Source organism: Rhagoletis zephyria, unplaced genomic scaffold, assembly GCF_001687245.7.
Source record: "Rhagoletis zephyria isolate East Lansing unplaced genomic scaffold, Rhagoletis_zephyria_1.1 Rzeph_scaffold_00227, whole genome shotgun sequence".
NCBI lineage: Eukaryota > Metazoa > Arthropoda > Insecta > Diptera > Tephritidae > Rhagoletis > Rhagoletis zephyria.
In genome coordinates this window covers 340,833-360,117 of record NW_016157311.1, presented here as the reverse complement: position 1 = coordinate 360,117, position 19,285 = coordinate 340,833, and the positions used below count along the sequence as shown (strand labels likewise).

Sequence of the window (19,285 nt, the reverse complement as noted above, 5' to 3'; positions counted from 1 at the left end):
ATGAAAAAAATTTGCATGCATAAGATCTCAATGCAAAAATGTCAAACATATATAACGCATAAACTAGTACACGTGAAATTAATGTAAAATGAAAAATACTTAAACAATAAAAAAAGGCGACCTACTGAAATCTGAAAATTTCTCAGAATAATGTATGCAAAGGAAAACCATCATATCATCACTAGTGAATGACATATGTAATTTCTTATGTTATTCGGTAAACACATTTCAAAAGTTGCATTGTAATCATCGGGACCAAACCAATAACTTTGTCTTTAATACAACACCCTCCTCATCCTAAAAACGTGTTTTGGCTACTTGCTGTCTACGCTTGAAAATATTTATGTTGTTTGTGTCCATACTATTAAAACACTGTGCTTTGATATTATCATCTCTTGCTCCATGGAGTAGAAGAAAATACCAGCAAAGCTGTCTTCCCTACATTATTTCCCGTTTTTTAGTTATGGTCGATCCATTAAAGATCTTTTGGGTTCTGACAAATAGCACGTATCTGGGTAAGTATCTGAGACAAGAAGCAAGTAAGTGAAGATTCGCTTATATATATCGCACACCTAGATCTAAAAAGCGATCAACTTAAAAAAAGATTTTGGACTTTTTTTTGCATAATCAATTCATAGGACTTACCTCAAATTAGTGCAAATTTTTTGTTATTCTTGATTATGTACACTTACTAAGAAACTACTACTATACCTGTTTCTGTATTCAGGGCTATCACGGAATTCTTCGTAGAAATCTGTTGGTGCAAAGGAAATAAAAGACATTTATGTCTGTGGTCATAAGCAGTAACCGCCTAAGTCGAAAAACCTGAATTCGAGAAAAAACGTTTTACACATTTGGACTGTAATGTTAACCTTATGGGGAAACCAAAATGTGTTCATCCATAACTTTTTAAATAGCCTAGCTGGCGAGATGAGGATTTCACATACACATGGAATGGTAGTTGCAGAATACGATAGCATATATAACTCAATTCTTTCTTAAGTCGACTGAGGCGGTTATTGCTTATGACCACAGATTTATGCCATTTTGCTCACGCTGCCCCATCAGTCGCAATGGACGAGCGAGCAAAGCACTAGACTGCCAATTAAGAGATCCGAGTCCGAGTCGTCGGAGCTTTTTTTCTTTTTTATTTAATTTTTGTTTATCTTTTTTAATAAATATTTTGTTTAGTTTAGATTTTATTCTTTTAAAGAGAAACATATATTTTTAAATTAATTTTTATGATATTAAAGTAATTAGGTTTATTACCTAATAAATTGTTGTTAACCTTGTATTTCCTCAATTACAAAAAGTATTAATTCAATAAATAGCGTCTAGCAGATGAATGCGTGTACATATGTACAGTGGCGGTCAAAAATAGATGAATAGTGTTTCGTTTTTAATATTTTTAATGTTTTTCAAGCTAAATTTTTTTTTTATATTTTTTTATAAAAATATGGTTCATGCTTTAACAAAAACTATATAAATCACACTTTCAAACTTCATACAGAACTCAATTCCACAAATTTTATCTAAAATTCGAGCTTTAGAACAAGAATTTTAAGAAATTTTCGGGGTATGCAGTTAACAAGCTTATAAAATTCTAGTAAAATAAGTGCAAGTTTTGAGCGGCTAAAAAATCACATTGATTTTTAATAATTTTTTTTTGTTGACATCGATTTACACTTTTTTCCGTATAAACATGAATTTTATGTGAAAAAATGTGCGCATGATCTTTTGCGATAAAAATAAAAAAAAGTCAAGGCCTGTTTTCCTAAACTTCGCTTTTTATGTGAAAAAAAACCGAAAAAGTCGTCAGCAAAAAAAAAAAATATTAAAAATCAATGCGATTTTTTAGTTTCTCAAAACTTGCACTTATTTGGCTAGAATTTTATAAGCTCGTTAACTGCATACCTAAAAAATGTCTAAAAATTCAGGTTAAAAAGCACGAAATTTAGATAAAAATTTATGGAATTTTTCTAAGTTTTGTATAAAGTGTGAAAGTGTGATTTATATAGTTTTTGTTAAAGCATCAACCATATTTTTATAAAAGATATCAAAAGAATTTGAAAAAATTTTAAAAATATTGTAAATATTAGAAACGAAACACCATTCAGCCATTTTTGATCGCCACTGTACATACCAGGGTTGTTGCAAATATTCGCATTCGCATTCGCAACCGCGGAGCTTCCGCATTAATTTTAACATTCGCATTCGCAATAATCAATGCGGAGCTTTTGCGAATGCGAATGTTGTGCAAGGCACCGATAAAACGTATATCTGGCAAACAAAATGACAAATTGTAGCGAATATTTTTTGCCTGTGGTCGTTCGAGTATTTGTTTAACAAAACTGGTCAAATGTCATATTTATCATGGCTGCCATAATCCTCAAACCATCAACCAGGACGCTTATCATCCAAATCAAAAACGAAGATGCAAACGAATATGGTGCCAATATATTCCTTATAAGTACAGTTGCTTTCGCTCTGGCATTGTAGTTTTGTGGTTCAATCCGTAGAGCTGAATGATTGATGGTGATGAAATGCTGAAGTTCTGATTTAATTAATTTTTATCATAAAAGAACAAATTTTTCTTGGCTGTTGGGAAAAATTTTTGTTAACGTTGTCTGGAATGCTTGCCTTACCACAATTAGAAAATCTCAACATATCCTAGAATGCGCTTCATGATCATTTTTGCCATTCTGTATATGCATAACCTGAAGATAATTTAGTTAGACTGTCTTAAGTTAAGCCATTCTAAAAGACTTAACCAATAAGGACTGAAAAAAGTGCTTCCTAACAAGGGGTTTCCGATTTACAATTTACTCGAATGTAAGATACCTATCTTTATATTACAGGGGTGTGCAAGGCCGAGGCTAATAAGAGCCACATGTAAACTCTAAATCAGAGGTTCCCAAACTTTTTTTCCTCGTAGACCCCTTTCAAAAATTTACTGGTTTCGGTGGACCCCCTTCTGATACATTTCTAAATATTCCCAAAGCTCGTAAAAAATTAAATGTGACAATTAGATCTAACAATGTAAATTTGCATCGCGGGTGAATTCAATAACTAAACTCAGTGTGGCCAAAATAAAAGTAAACTATTTCCTGTGTTCTGTTTATAAAAATAATGTGATTACACACTTGTAGGTTTTTAAAAATAGAGCTCGTAAATACATCAAAATACTCTCTCGCTCGGAAGAGTTATATTTTTTAATAGCACTGCTAGCGCTAGCGCTATTTACATTATCTTCACCATAAACTCATCAAATGTTCAGCTCACTCTTGACTTTGCACGTGGAGTATATGTAAAATAGTTTATTTATCTTAATGGCATCATTTTTATTTTTATCGCTCCGAGCTTTAAAGTGAGGCGAAAAATATTTATCACATTTTTAAAACACAAAACTTAAAACATCAAAGCGGCCAAGATTTTTACGCCACACTTTTAATTCAGAAACTGACAATAGAGAAAATAACGACTTTAAAAAATCGATGGCAAATAACCAAGCAAGCAAGAAACACAAAGGTGCTCCACCGTCTCATCTTCTTCAAGGCAAGACGGGCAAATGGACTTGTCATTTACGCCAATCACAGTCAGGTTTTTGTGCCACTTGAAGTAACCAGTCAGCAGTACAGCAAGTTGTCTGCAGTGTCGACTGCTCAGTGAGAGCAAAAAATTATATAGACCTTGTGAGATTGAAGGCAACATGAGTTTTGCCCACCTGCATCCCCTCGATTCCTATCAGTAATTTCTGAGTTTCTGATGTTGGCTTCGATTGCCGAAGGTGGGAGTGCTAAAACTGGTTGCGGACCGAGGAATGCTTGGTCTGAGCCAACTCTGGCCAAATGATCAGATGTCTCATAACTAGGTACTCCAGAGTGACCTGGCACCCAGAGTAAAACAACCTCTTTTGATTATAAACTCAGAATGACCTTTTATTTTAAAAAATATTTAATTTAATATTGTTATTTCAGAATAAAGGTCAACCATTTTAATACAAGCTTTTTCGTGAAAATTACTAAAATATATTTATAGATTGAAGAAATATAGTATTTTTGCGTACTATATTTTTTTCCAACAGTATATAGTACGCCGACCGGAAAAATAGTACAATACTATGTATTATAGTACGGTTGGCAACCCTATCCATGGCTTTGAGTTTTGCAATTACCTCAGCCTGGAAGACCGAAGCATATTCCCCTACAGCAAAGCGAAGGTTTTCTCCATTAACCTCGAAAAAGACCCCAGATCATGACTCAGAGCCAGTTTTGGAGCTATCAGTGAAGATTCGACAATGTGTGAGTCCGGTCTCAGCGATGGAATCAAACCAGCATTCAGTCTCAGGGAACTCAACATTATAGAATCTCTCCAACAAAGGTAATTGTGGCATTGAAAAGACACAAGTGCAGTTTTACAAAGCTACCGGTTCTTTTTAGTCTGCCTTTAAGGCTTCCCCACGTATGAAAACACAAAGTGACGGCAAGTGCAGCAGTGCGTCACCACTCAAAATAATTAAAGTTAAATAAAGAGGCTATCAAGCAACCATTTTGGTTCTTTACATCGAAGCTAGATAAATCTTCGTGGACCCCCATTTAAAACTCATGGACCCAAATATCTTTTTCACGTCACCGTGGACCCCAGTTGAGTCTTCCGTAGACCCCTGGGGGTCCACCTGGACGACTTTGGGAAACTCTGCTCTAAATGCTACACAGAGCCACAAAAAAAACAACAAAAACAGAAATTCTATTATACCCGAACGCACTTGTGCATAAGGATACTATAACTTTGTTCACATAACAGGTATTTGTAACAGGCAAAACGAATCGAGATAGATATAGACAAATGTATACATAAATGATAAGAATGAAAAAAAATATAAAATTATTAAGCGGTGACTGTCTGTCCGTCTGTCCGACTGTGCACACGATAACTCGAGTAAAAATTTAGATATCTTAACGAAACTTCGTATGTATACTTCTTTTCGGCGTAGGTCGGATGGTATTGAAAATGGGCAAAATCGGACAATAACCACGCCTACCTCCCATATAACGGTAGTTTTCAGAAATACGAAAACTGCGATGTTTTAGTAACTACTGAAGCTTATTTACTCAGAATTGATATTAATTTTTGGAAAATGGGCGTAGTCACGCCCACTTATGATTACATGTGTATATCTCGGTAACCGCTGCACCAATTTCTCTCAAACTTGGCACGGTTGTTGGGCCTTGGCAAGACATACCTAACGGCTAAAAATTTTTAAAATCGGAGAATAACCATCCCACATCGCATATAACGGAGATTTAGAGAAATACGAAATCTTCGATAAATAAGTAAATACCGAAGCTAATTTATTCAAAATTTATGCTTGCAATAATTCTTACCAAAAATTACGTTTATGATAAAAATTTGGAAAATGGGCGTAACCCTTCCCACTTATGACCACATATGTGAATATCGGTAACTGTTCTATCAATTTGTACCAAACTCGGTATGATTATTGTGCTTGCCACAGAAGATCAAAACGCTGAAAATTATTGAAATTGGATTAAAATTACGTCCACTCTTTATATAACGGTAAGTTTCAGAAATGCTTGAAACTTCGATATTTCGAAATTTAAGGGCGTCAAATCAAATAAATAATCCTTGAAGCCAAAAATCGTTGATAAACTTTTGTTCCTTAACAAAAATATGGACATATTTTAGCAATTCTGATCTCATTTTCAATAAAAATTGTTATGTTTAATTTTTGGACTTTTTTAATCAAAGCTATCGATAGTGTCGACGTTTTCGATAGTATCGGTACTATCGACGGTTGTGACTATCGACTATCGAAACTATCGATGGCCACGGCTATCGATAGTTTTCCAGCTCTAAAATTCATCCTCAATTATGTTACATAAAAAAGGGTTTATGAAGTATGCAAACATACATTTAAATAATTTCAAATCGACATATCTTTTTTCAAAATCTGCTTTTAAATGATGTAGTTTTGCGACATAGGGGTCCACTTTATCCTCTTTGACATGTGCAATATTTTTTTCTAGCCATGGAAAAGGATGAAATATTATTTTTTTTATCATTTATAACAAGTAAAAAAGTCTAAATTCCGAATATTAAATACCCGGCACAAGTATTCAATATAGTTATTCCAAACATCATCGATAGAACGTTCAGTTAAATATAATGGGTTAAACTTATATGGAGTTATGTGGGCGGCATCACACCCATTTTCCAAAATTCCATAATAATATTACTTCTTTTCAAGAGATTGTTGTTGGTATCAATTTTGGGTAAAATTAGCGTCCTTAAATTTCAAAATATCGAAGTTTGAAGCATTTCTGAAATTTACCGTTACAGAAAAGTGGGCGTAGTTTTGGCCAGATTTCAATAATTTTCAACGTTTTGCCCTCAAATACGTGGCGAGCAAAATAATCATACCGACTTTATTACAAATTGATCGAACGGTTACCGAGGGCAGGGTTACGCCCATTATCCAAAATTTTATCATAAACGTATTTTTTGATAAAGAATTATTGCAAGCATCAATTTTGAATAAATAAGCTTCGGTATTTACTTATTTATCGAATATTTCAAATTTCTCCAAATCTCCGTTACATGGGATGTGGGCGTGGTTATTGTCCGATTTAAAAAAATTTCGGCCGTTTGGTTTGTTTTAGCAAGACCAACACTGTGCCAAGTTTGGGAGAAATTGGTGAAGCATTTCCCAAGATATGCACATGTAATCATAAGTGGGCGTGGTTACGCCCATTTTCAAGAAATTTATAATATTCTTGTTTTTCGCTTAAAGATGATTGTAAATATCAATTTTGAGTAAATAACCTATAGTAGTTACTAAGATATCGCAGCTTTCGTATTTCTGAAAACTACCGTTATATGGGAGGTAGGCGTAGTTATCGTCCGATATTGCCCATTTTCAATACCATCCATCCTACGCTAAAAGAAGTACACATACCAAGTTTCTTTAAGATATCTCAATTTTTACTTGAGTCATCGTGTGTACAGAAGGCGGACGAACGGACAGACAGTCACCGCTTAATCGATTTCTTTTTTCATTCTGATCGTTTATGTAGCGAAGTGTTGCCAAGCCTTGTGCGGCAGTCCCGCGTACAATTCAAGGACTATTTGTTGGTGGCTGGGCGTTCACTACAACGACTTCGCTACTGACGCTTAGCTGTAGGCGACGTCGGCGTTCCGCGGTGCCCTCTGTCGGCGCACTGCCCTCGGTCGGTGCTCTCCCCTGGGCGATGTCGGCGCCCTGCTGATGGAGGACGTCGACGTTGCCGTCACGCGGCTTCACGGTGGACTGTGGAGTGGCAGCGCTCTGCCTCTAAATAGTCAAGCCTTCTACGCAGTGATCGGACTTAAAAAAATTTGTGTGGTAGAATCTGGAAAAAATGGCAGATTTCAAAAAAAATCTCAGGTTTTGGATCAAACTTTGTACATAAATTAAAAAAATTCTGCAAGCTTTCACCTAAATTGAAAACATTTTAATTAGGACCTAAAAGAAAATTAATTTTAGTGTAATAAAGAGCAAGATTGAAGTTGCTAAAAATTGCGTTGAGTTTTGGCAATTTTTTTCCTTGACGTGCAAAGCACTTCCTTCCATATCATGATATTTTTCGAACATATTTTGAAAGATTTCTTCAACCTTGCGGAGTGCGACTACGTTTTCTTTTTATCACATTACGAAGTAGCGAACAAATGTGGCACGTTCCACAAAACGTATCTTGGGATTTGCCGATTTTGACAATTCTCAAGTAAAAGTAAACAACGCTAATACTTTCACAAAAATCGCCGTTTTTTTAACATCTTCGCTATTAATTCTTTTTAAAACTCATATATTTTGCAATTTAACACAATAAAACTACGTTTCCTGTCGAAAAATTTAATATTGAGAAAATTAGCAATTGTACAGTTTATTTCATCCTCCCATTCTGCCTGTTGTTAGTGTTTAGTGTTGGACAATTTTTGCTCTTAAAATTAAGAAAATTATGTCGAGCAAAAATAAAACTACTCAAAAACGCGAATATGTGGTAGATTTCAGACCTAGTGTGGTAGGTGCTCAAGAAAGTGGCAGATCTACCACAATGTGGTAGAAGTCCGATCACTGCTTTTACGGCAGTTCCGTGTACAAGTCAAGGACTATTTGTTGGTAGCTGTGCGTTCACGACCCCAGCTCCGTGCTGACTGACTGCTATGTTGCTGAGTCACCTCCACAGTAAATAAATTAATAAACCTTTTTGAGTACTCCTCGGGGGTAAAATCTGATCAGGGTTGATAATGAGAAGGAGCATGAATTTTGCCGATTCAGAGTTGCACACAAACTTACTGTGGTATGAAAGGGAGCAACAACCGTACTATGGCAGAGTGGCACAGGTAATTTTGTAAAAAAAAAAAAACACTTTTCTTATAATTATAAGAGATAATTGCTATTTATTTTGCAATATTCCGATATCCAGCGTGTAGCTAGTGGCATCTGAGCCTCACTAAAATCTACTCATCATGTTGGAGCAGCTCCGGGTAATGGACCATTGAATGTGCTGGCTGAACATATGTCCTGAGTTTATACGGTAGCCGTTCATAACAATTACTATTGTGTGTGTGTATGATTCATATTTGTGACATTCTATACATTGATGTTGGGTATTTTTGAGGAGCTCCGGGTAATGGTCTCTCAAACTTAGGTGTGCTCTGGGCGGATGCGCTGGCAGGCTTTGGAGTCTCTATAACTATGCAAACTTTGTTTTGTTTCGGAATAAAGACTTAAATATATTCGGAAATTTATAATTTTCCTTGATAAATTCACAAAATTCACATTTTTCATAAAAATATAATCTTACAATAGATATTTTATTGATTTTAGACTTAAATTTATGAAAACTCCATTCAGTGTTATAATTACGATTTGAATTTCCAGTTTAAAGAAACACAAGCAATAATTATGTACTTTACTATTGATATTATTCTTAATTAAGCATTCATACTATATTTAACCTGCATTTTGTTCATAAATAACATAATTATATATATTTTATCCTCGAAAAGAACTTTTTCTAATCATGAGGCGAAATTCCGCACAGTAAGTGTTGCCGTGCGCGAAAAACGAAAACGCTGCACACAACCCAAAAGTACTCCTCGGGGACCAATTAGTGAAAAACTTCGAAAAGGTTTATTACTGTTTATACTGTGGTCACCTCTTTATAGGTGGTGCTCTTCGTGTTGCTGAGTTGTGTGGCTACATGTTTCTACGGTCTCTCGTGTTGGTTAGCCGTGTTGACGACGTTGCTGTAGTCGTTGTTGTTGGTGTAGAGGTGTGCGTTCGTGTGGGCTAAATTCCACGGATATTTAGTCCTCACAACATTTGTCTATGTCTATCTCGACCACGGTTGCCACACGACAAAAAATTTTCTGACCAGAATTTACAAAAAACGCTACCTAAAAGTTAACAAGTAAAAGACAACGTTTTATTATACTTTAAAAATAAGCCTCGTTTATTCGCCATAAATAAGACATGGGTACAATACATAGTTTTGTTAAAAGAAAACAAAACAAATTGATTTTACATATGAGGCCATTTATTTTTCGGACCAAAAAATGGACCAAATGGTAAAAAATTTACCAATTTTTATTACATCGAGAAACTGAGTGGAGTTTTTTTCCTCTTTTTCAAGAAAATATGCCAATTCAGTTTTTATAACGATTTTTTTTATATTGTATCCAAAGTGCATTACAATTGCATATTATTAACATAATTATATTTAAAGTTCTAAGTTTTTGTTATTTTTTGGCCTTACAATAATTATATTCCACAAATTATATTGAGCTCGAGGCCGTTTTTTAAATGAAAATTTATTGTGGAAAAGCAACAATAATTTGAAAAAATGGTAGAAGTGATAGCTATTTCGGATATCACCACATTTCCTCATCAGACTTTTTTCAGTAGGATTCGAACCGACGATCCCACTGACTCAGCCAGTTGCCTATGCACCGTGCTAAGTACGCCTTGTAAATTATCATTTGCTTTTTTCCNGATATTTGAAGATCAGTGCCAAGGCGAGTTCACACTTTTAGCAAGTGTTGCTAATCGGCCCTATGCTATCGTCATCGTCGCCGATCGTCAGCGCATCAGTAACATGGCTGACGATGGCCTTATCGTCACTTTTATTGACGATGACGATATTCAACATAGGAATATTCATCAACTAAATAGAAAAAATTGAAAACGCGAAACTATTGCATGAAGTGTAAGATAATAACCTAACCAAATTCTTATGAAATGGACCATTTTAAAAAGAATTGGACCAATGGACCAAACGAAAAGAAATGCACCAAAACGGCAACTGTGGATGCTACATATTGGCGTGCCTCGGCTAGTACCATTTCGATTCTGGTAATGCATTTTAAGGTGCATCTCAACTTTTTTTGAAATGTCAGTTAAGATACTCTGGCGCTCAAGGCATACGTAGGGTTCGAACGATACTATCGATATTGAGTAAGCATCGATACTGAGGTTATAAAAATGAGTACTTTAATACTCGATAACTTATTTGGTGATTTTACTCGATAATTTGCTTTGTAGTATCGAATACTTTTAAAAAAACACACTTTTTAAATTTTGTATTCCATTGGCAACCCAACTGTCTTTGCTTATATGGATTACTATCATTCAATTTTGTCCATCACTTAAAATAAACTGTAGTAGTCTGTTGCATAACATAAACCAAATAAGATAAGTTAAAGTTTGGCGACCTTATTCATAAAAAATAAAGTAGGTTCAAAGAGCTTAATAAAATGGCACTTTCATACATTTTTCAGCTTATAAACCTTCTTTATTTTTGATAAATAATGCCTTAAACTTTACGTAAAGTTCACGAAAATGCAGAATTTTTAGAAACTTTTTGGGTATGCAGTTTTGTAACCTATTCAACTTTATGTGTAGCCTACTACCGTTGGCTTCAATTCCAATAATTCAAACTTGCACATTATTATACAAAATTGAATGGGCTACAAAAATGGATACCCACAAAGTTTACAAAAATTCTTAATAAAATTTTAAATTCATGAAAGTATATGTATGTATGTATGTACATTTAACGTTAAAATTACTTCTATCCTGAAAGTAAGTTTTGCAATAGGTTAGGTTAGGTTACACTGGCCGGCTGATGCGCCTTACGTAGACCCATTGGTCCTTTGTAGTGCCAGATGGATCGTGTTACGTGTCGTCGTATAGGACGTCAACGCTTTTTGCGAAGTTCAAGAGAGCCTTAATATCCAGTTTTGAAGCCTCCTCTAGTCCTTTGAACTGCGAAGCTCCGAGATATGTAAGGCGAGTTCTAGCTAAGGCCGGACAGATACAGAGGAGGTGTTCTAACGTCTCACTCATGCCTTCCTCCCTGCACTTCCTGCATGCGTCACTGTTAGTAATGCCCATTCTGCATGCAGAATTAGGCCAACAACTGTCCTGCAATCCCTGCCTGACCGTGTAAGCAAGAAATGGGTGTTTCCTTTGCTGCGATTGTACATGATCTTGGTGGTTTTGCATGTCGCTAAAGCGTTCCATTTCACCCGGATCCGGCACTCAGCTCTTTCGGAAATTTCATTATAGATCGTTTTTAGCGACTTTTGTATTTCCTGTACTGGTCCGCTAGCAAGACGGATGGCACTTTTGGCAATTTCATCAGCTATTTCGTTGCCTAAAATGCCCTTGTGGCCTGGAATCCAGTATATATGCAGCCGTTTACCCTCGGCCACCCTGTCTACTGGTTCCCTGCTTCTAAGAACATTTTCTGACGAAATACGATGTGAGATTATAGCCTTAATCGCAGCCTGGCTATCGACATATATGTTAATATTTTTAGTAGTACGCCCGGCCTTCCTCCATTTTCCCCTTAGCCCAAGCCAACGTTTCCTCCTTTTCCTTCGTCCGGTTGGACTTGCAGCTAAGTCTCTCGTGGACTTTGACCGCCGCCTTGTATATGGCTTTAGCATTCAACCCCTCCTTACTGGGTTTTGCCCTAGGCCTTTTCTTTGATGCCGAACAAGCACCTTTGGCATCCCCCGGAGAGCGTAGCAAGGCTTCTTCCTCTTGGGTAGTAACGGCTTCGATAATAATTTTCTTCGATATGTGGTTAATTATTTTTCTTGAGCGCTGTGTTACCTGATCAACGCGATTGTTACTAGTAATGTTGTCACGGCTACACACAACGCAGGTACAGTTTATCAAATTAGTCTTTTAGTATGACTTTATACACGGAAAATTTACCAAAAGTTACCAAAATTAAAATAAAACAAGTAAGAGCAGCGCTGTCTTCGGCTATACCGAAGACTTCATACCTTTCATGAGCATCTGAAAATTTTACTTTAACAGATTACTGCATTTGCATAAATTTATATATTCACAGCAGGCATAGATAGAGGAGGTACATATATAAAAAATCATATCTAAACAATCAGAGGTATGGAAGATATACCTTATATAGCACCAATCTAAGTGATTTTCACTACTGTGTGATCGGTACGTAAACCGGTAACACAATTTAATGGGTTTAGCTTCCTACATAAAGGAGATACATATATCGCAAAAACTGGTATCTAAACAATCAGTGGTACAAGAGATTATGATTATACAGCATAGATTTTGACGATTTTCTCAGTAGACTTTGAATTATTATTTAAAAAATAGCTTACGAAATTTATCGGTTTTAGCTGTCCAAATAAAGGAGTTTTACAGTAAAACCCCATATCTGAACAATCAGTTGTATGGGGCAATAAACAGGTTATAGTGACCCGATCTTTGTTAATTTTATTGTAAACTTTCTGTTGATAATGAGTGAAAATAGGGCGAAATTTCATGTTTCGAGCTACATAGATGGAGTAGTTATAACAAAAAATCGCATATCTGAACAATCAGTTGTATGGAAGCTATATGTAAAAGTGACCCGATCTTTGTTATTTTCACTGTATATTCTGGTGTTAATGGGTGGAAGTATTGCAAAATTTCATGTTCCTAGGTGCATAAATGGAGGAGTTATAACGAAAATTCTCATAACTGAACAATCAGTTGTATGGGAGATATATGTTATAGTGACCCGATCTTTGTTATTTTCACTGTAAGTATTCTGTTAGTAATGAGTGAAAACTGTGCGAATTTTGATGTGTCTAGCTGTATAAATGAAGAAGTTATGGCAAAAAATCTCATATCTGAACAATCAGTTGTATGGTGGATATAGGTTGTAGCGACCCGCTCTTCGCCATTTTCACTGTAAGCATGTTTTTGATAATGGATGGAAATATTGCGGAATGCCATGTTCCCAGCTGCATAAATGGTGAAGTTATGGCAAAAAATCTCATATCTGAACAATCAGTTGTATGGTGGATATAGGTTGTAGCGACCTGATCTTCGCCATTTTCACTGAAAGTGAATAATAGTAATAAGTGACAACAGCGCAAAATTTCATGTGTCTAGCTACATAAATAAAGGAGTTATAACGAAAAATCTTATATCTGAACAATCAGTTGTATGAGAGCTATAGGTTATAGTGACCCGATCTTTGTAATTTTTACTCTAAGTTTTCTGTTGATAATGGGTAGAAGTAATACAAAATTTCATGTTCCTAGCTGAATAAATGGAGAAGTTATAACAAAGAATCTCGAATCTGAACAATCGGTTGTATGGAGGCTATAGGTTATAGCGACCCGCTCTTCGCCATTTTCACTGTAAGCATGTTTTTGATAATGGATGGAAATATTGCGGAATGCCATGTTCCCAGCTGCATAAATGGTGAAGTTATAACGAAAAATCTCATATCTGAACAATCAGTTGTATGGGAGCTATATGTTATAGTGGTCCGATTCTTCCGGTTCCGACAAATGATTAATACATTATAAAAATACATCCACCTACCAAATTTTATCCGGATATCTCAAAAACTGAGAACCTAGATTGCATACAAACAGACGGACATACAGACAGACAGACAGACGGACAGACGGACAGACGGACAGATGGACATGGCTAAATCGACTCAGCTCGCCGTTCTGATCATTTAAGTATGCATTTTAATGGGTCTATCTCTTCTTATTCTGGTACTTACAAACATCGGACCAAAGTTATAATACCATTTCATGCTCATGAAAGGTATAAAAAATGCCAAGTTACCAAGCACTCAAAAAGTTACCTATTTTGGTCACAAGTGACTAAATGTGGCAACCGTGATCTCGACTCGTTTTGCCTGTTACAAACAACCGTTATGTGAACAAAATTATAATATCCTTGTTCACAACTGCGCTCGGGTATAAAAAGATGTAGTTTGGCTTCAAAACTTAAAATAATTTGTTACAAATCAAAAACATTTTTATTCTTTCCTTGTAGTGCCAAATTCAAGTTTTGCAAATGTTCTATCACATCGGTTAAGAAAATTAAGTCCGAAAGTCAATTTTCATTCTCCAATAGCGGGTTATGTTCCGATCTCAATTTGCGTATATGTATTTAAATAGAATAAAATAAAATAAAATAAAAACAACACAATGGAAAATAATGTCCAGAAATACATATGTGTTTTAAAAAGTAAAAAGAGCCAAAATGTTCCAAGCAAAGAGAAAGCTCAAAGAACCGCATTTGCCCACCGTTATTATATTACAATTAACATTCAATAAGCATTTCTGTGTTTTCTTGATAAATTTTCTGCAAAGAAATTTTATCAAGATTTTGATCAAGTAAAACCTCACTTCCCATTCTATGCCAATATTTATAAAATAAAAAGCTCTACGGTTTCAGTATGGGGGGAACTGATATCATTGTCACATATGAAAAATGTGAATTTAAAAGCAAAAAAGCCATAGTCGAGTAGGTAGAGAAGTCGGCTATAATTCTGTGTGTAGCAGGTTCAAATACCGGTACATAAGAAGTATGATTTTTATGAATTAAGAAACAGATTTAAAAGAACTTCTTCAAAAGGCCTTCTGAAATACGTTGCACAAAAGCCGTTTCCTTGAGTAAAGAAATCAGAAGCCCTTCAATTTGTGCCACTCCATAAAAAAAAATGAAAGGGAAAGGAATGACTTTCAGAAAGGCCTTTTGGAAGAGATTATAGTTCCAAAAATTATCTACTGGATAGTACATATGACCCCTCAGCCGTGCAGCTATTCAGAAGACAAAGAGTTAAGATTTTTATCAAATAAACTAAACAGAAAGGAGGTAAACTCATCAGATAACTATTCAACATTTTATAAAAAAGTTTCGTTGTCGATTTTCAACTACTAACAACAGAAAGCTTAACCTTTCGTTTCATAGCAAAAATCTGCTAAAAATTAGATGGGTGTCTGGATTGAACAGGGAACGGATGTTTAGGATCTAAAAACTTATAAAAAAGGCAAACTAAAATAGCGAAATAAGCAGGAAAAGGCACTATAAATCGTAAAAAAGGCAAAAGGCACTAAAAAAGACAAAAACAAAAAAATAGTCAAAATATACATTCATTCTACAAATGTTTATTTTAAAAGTAAAAAGATAAAAGCTATGATTTTGTTTCATTATATGAAAAATTTGTACTTTGAATCTTCGACTATTTTCTCTTTTCTAGTTTTTAACTCACAAAACTTTAACCTCTGTAGTTGACTCCCGTGAAGTTGGCCCCGAACTTTCGACAAATGTGAAATTTTTTAGAGTTCTGGCTAGATTTTAAAGAGTTCTAGGTCCGGGGAATTTCGGGCAGAAATCGAAAAAAACGATTTGGGGGGCCAACTTCACGCGGCCCCCTTCTTTCCAGGAAAAAGAGTTCTGATGCCATATTCCAATGTACGATAAAGAGTTCTAGAGTTCTGAAAGGGTTTTGTAAATAGTTCTGCAAAAAATCCAAAATTTTTTTATTTGAGAAATTTTACCTAATTATGTCACTGTTTACCTCATTTGTTTCTGAGAGTTCTGTTGAGAGTTCTGAGTAGCCCCTCGAGAGTTCTAACTAAAAATCTTATAAAGTTTTTTTGTCTGACCAACAGTATAAGCAAAAAACAAAGGGCGAATATTTATTAAAAAAAAATTTAGTTTGTTTTTTCAGAGTTCTGAGTAGCCCCTCGAGAGTTCTAACTAAAAATCTTATAAAGTTTTTTTGTCTGACCAATAGTAAAAAAGTTATAAGCAAAAAATAAAGGGCGAATATTTACTTATAAAAAAATTTAGTTTGTTTTTTCAGAGTTCTGTTGAAAGTCCTGAGTAGCCCTCGAGAGTTCCCTTAAAACTTTTATAAAGTTTTTTTGTCCGACCAATAGTAAAAAAGTTATAAGCAAAAACAAGGGGCGAATTTTTATTAACAAAAAAATTTAGTTTGCTTTTTCAGAGTGCTGTTGAGAGTTCTGAGTAGCCCTTCGAGAGTTCTAACTAAAACTGCTATAAAGTTTTTTTGTCTGACCAATAGTAAAAAAAGTTATAAGCAAAAACAAAGGGCGAAGTTTTACTAACAAAAAAATTTAGTTTGCTTTTTCAGAGTTCTGTTGAGAGTTCTGAGTAGCCCTTCGATAGTTCTAACTAAACTCTAATGAAGTTTTTTTGTCCGACCAATAGTAAAAAAGTTATAAGGTTCAAAGTTATTCTTAAATACCAAATAATAATTTTGGTCAAAATTCAGTGTTTGGAATTTACGCCTTCCTATAATGTTTATGGGTCAATTTTAAACTTTAAAGAAACTATATTTCAACATGAATTCAGTTAACATTTTATTTATCATATGCGGACACTTTATCGGGAAGTGCTGTATGCTTACCGGTTCAAACTTGCACTTAAATACTAAGAAATAATTTGGGTCAATATGATCCAGAAACACTGTGGGTGTATGGAAAAATTATGTCGCCCTCTAGAAAACAAAATAAAATATAAAACTTTTTTTATTTTTTCGAAACCATAGCTGAGTATGTTTTTAACGAGTACACAACGCCGCAGCTTTTTTAAAATTACCTAACTCTGCAATTAAAGAACTTTTCATGAAAATTGGGTAATTTTGACCCAATTTATGCTGAAGGGTTAAGTCAATAAAAAATTAATAAAAATATTAAAATATAAAGGGATACAAATAAATTCATTATAAAAAAATTAATTCTGAGAGGGTCAAATCGAAAGAAAAATCTAAAAGTTATATCGAATTATGTAACTTTATTATTAATCAGTTTCCATGCTATGTATTCCTAATGAAGTTAGGCGATCATTCTTGGTTCGTGTAACAACAAAAATACTATGGACGTGTAAAAACTAAAACTGCCTGTTTCATGCGTATAAAATATTTTTTAGTTAAGAAGTAAAAAAATCGACAATATCGTCACCTGAGTGGAAGATCGACCTATCTCGGTAGCCAGTTCGAAAACGCGCTATCTCAGAAAACATTTCAAGAATGCCCTATTTCAGGATTTGATTGAAGAACGCCCTACCTCAGAGTTTGTTTGAAGAACGTCCTATCTCAGCTGCCGATTCAAAGCACATCTCAGCTGTATTTTCAGCTGAGATTTGGTGTTTTTGAACCGAATTCTGCGATACGGCGTTCTTCAACCAAATTCGGAGATATGGTGTTTTTCAATAAAATTCTGAAATGGGGCCTTCTTCAGTCACGTTCTGAAGATAGGCGTTCTTGAAATGTTTTCTGAGCTAGGGCTTTTTCGAACTGGCTACGGAGATAGGTCCATCTTCCATTCAGGTCACGATATGGATGGACAAATTTTAAAGCATCATATATATGCTTTTTTTAGATTTCTTCGAACTCAAACAGCGTCTACAATATTTCCGGATTCCTCGCTGGCGTGTTTATTTCACGTACATGATCAAATGTGGTACTACTTTAGTGGGACACGTTTTAGGCTTATAGATAAATCGTCGTACTCTTGCCAAATATATTCGTTTAAAGTAAAAGCTGTATAATGGCCTCCGTTATCGGAATCAGAATTATTTCTATAACGAGCAACTCCCACTAATCTGTAGACTTGGCTGTCGACCGTAACGAATCTAGCGATAGATGAATTCTTTCCTCAAAGCTACTGGGAACACTTTTTTGTAATTTCTGCAAGTTATGATCGCGAGGTCAATCATCAAGTAACATCCGAACTTCCGAGAATTCTCGGTCTGGTTATGACATTTCTTACAAATAGAGAAATCTCTGTTCTCTGATATATTGTCAATGGCTAATTGCATGCGTTCATACCCTTGTTCAAACAACACGTGCGTATCAATCGAAACACATGCATATTTTTTCATTGTGAGTATGTCACATTCGGAACACAAGCGAGTTGCGGAGCTTGATGGAAAAGTGGCAAACAAATTTTCAAAAAGATGGCAAATATTGCACTCTGCATCAAGGCTCAAGAGCTTTGGAGTTGTCATAGTTTTTTTCAAAAAAATATAATGGTTGCAAGATATCAAATCTTTGTTTGTAAAGATTTTTCTTCAATTTTTCTGTGATAAGAATTTCCAAGGCTAAATTAGCTGTAGGAAAGTTTGCCTTAGTCATTGCTGCTTTGAAATGGTCCTCTATCGAGCATGCGTGCATAAACAAAGTCAGCAAAGTATCGAAAGCACACGTGCTTGTTATTAGATATTTGACCCCTTTTATCTTGAGTACAGGAGAACACATTCCATTAGGTATTAAGGGGAAAGTCACGTTTGGAATTTGACGCATAGAGTCCCAGTTCGGTATGTTGCTCAAGTAATTTTTTTTGCGGGCGGGGTATTTCTTGGAATCAAAAGAGTTCTTTACGATTTCAGAATCAGCCGTGGATCTAAGTTTACCAAATTTTATTTCTGATACCGTATCTTCGTGAGGGATTGGAGAAATCGGGAACGAGAAGTTGTTATCTTCTTGAGCATTGTTTATTAAAACAGCAGATGAATAAAGAACTGCTCTGTTATGGGGACTTTCGTCAGATTATTTAATTTAATTTTCTTCGATAATATCAGTTACAACGTTTGCACTTGCTGTTGATTGTTCAGAGTTTTCCATTACGCTACTGTTTCCCTCGTCTGAAACACCGTCCGTCAGTGAAAAATCGGTTTTGTCTTGTGCCGCTTGTTCAGCTCTTTGCGTTTTTCCTCTCCAATTTTCTACTACGTTTAAGAAGTCTTGAAAAATGTCCAAGTCTGGTATTTTTCGTTTCAGAGTTGTTCGATCTTTATCCAGCATTGCTTGTGCTAACGGGTGATTTTTTTGAGGTTAGGATTTTCATGCATTAGTATTTGACAGATCACGTGGGATTTCAGACATGGTGTCAAAGAGAAAGATGCTCAGTA

General features: G+C 35.2%; 1 protein-coding gene across 1 annotated transcript in view; it reads left to right on the top strand.

The window, feature by feature from the left end:
• The first annotated feature begins 372 nt into the window (after nt 1–372).
• LOC108358255 (putative neural-cadherin 2) overlaps nt 373–19,285 on the top strand; it is a 358,474-nt gene continuing 339,561 nt past the window's right edge. The window contains exon 1 of the mRNA XM_017609477.1: nt 373–515. Coding sequence (XP_017464966.1) covers nt 464–515 — 52 coding nt within the window. The 5' untranslated portion in view covers nt 373–463. The remainder of the gene's footprint in view (nt 516–19,285) is intronic.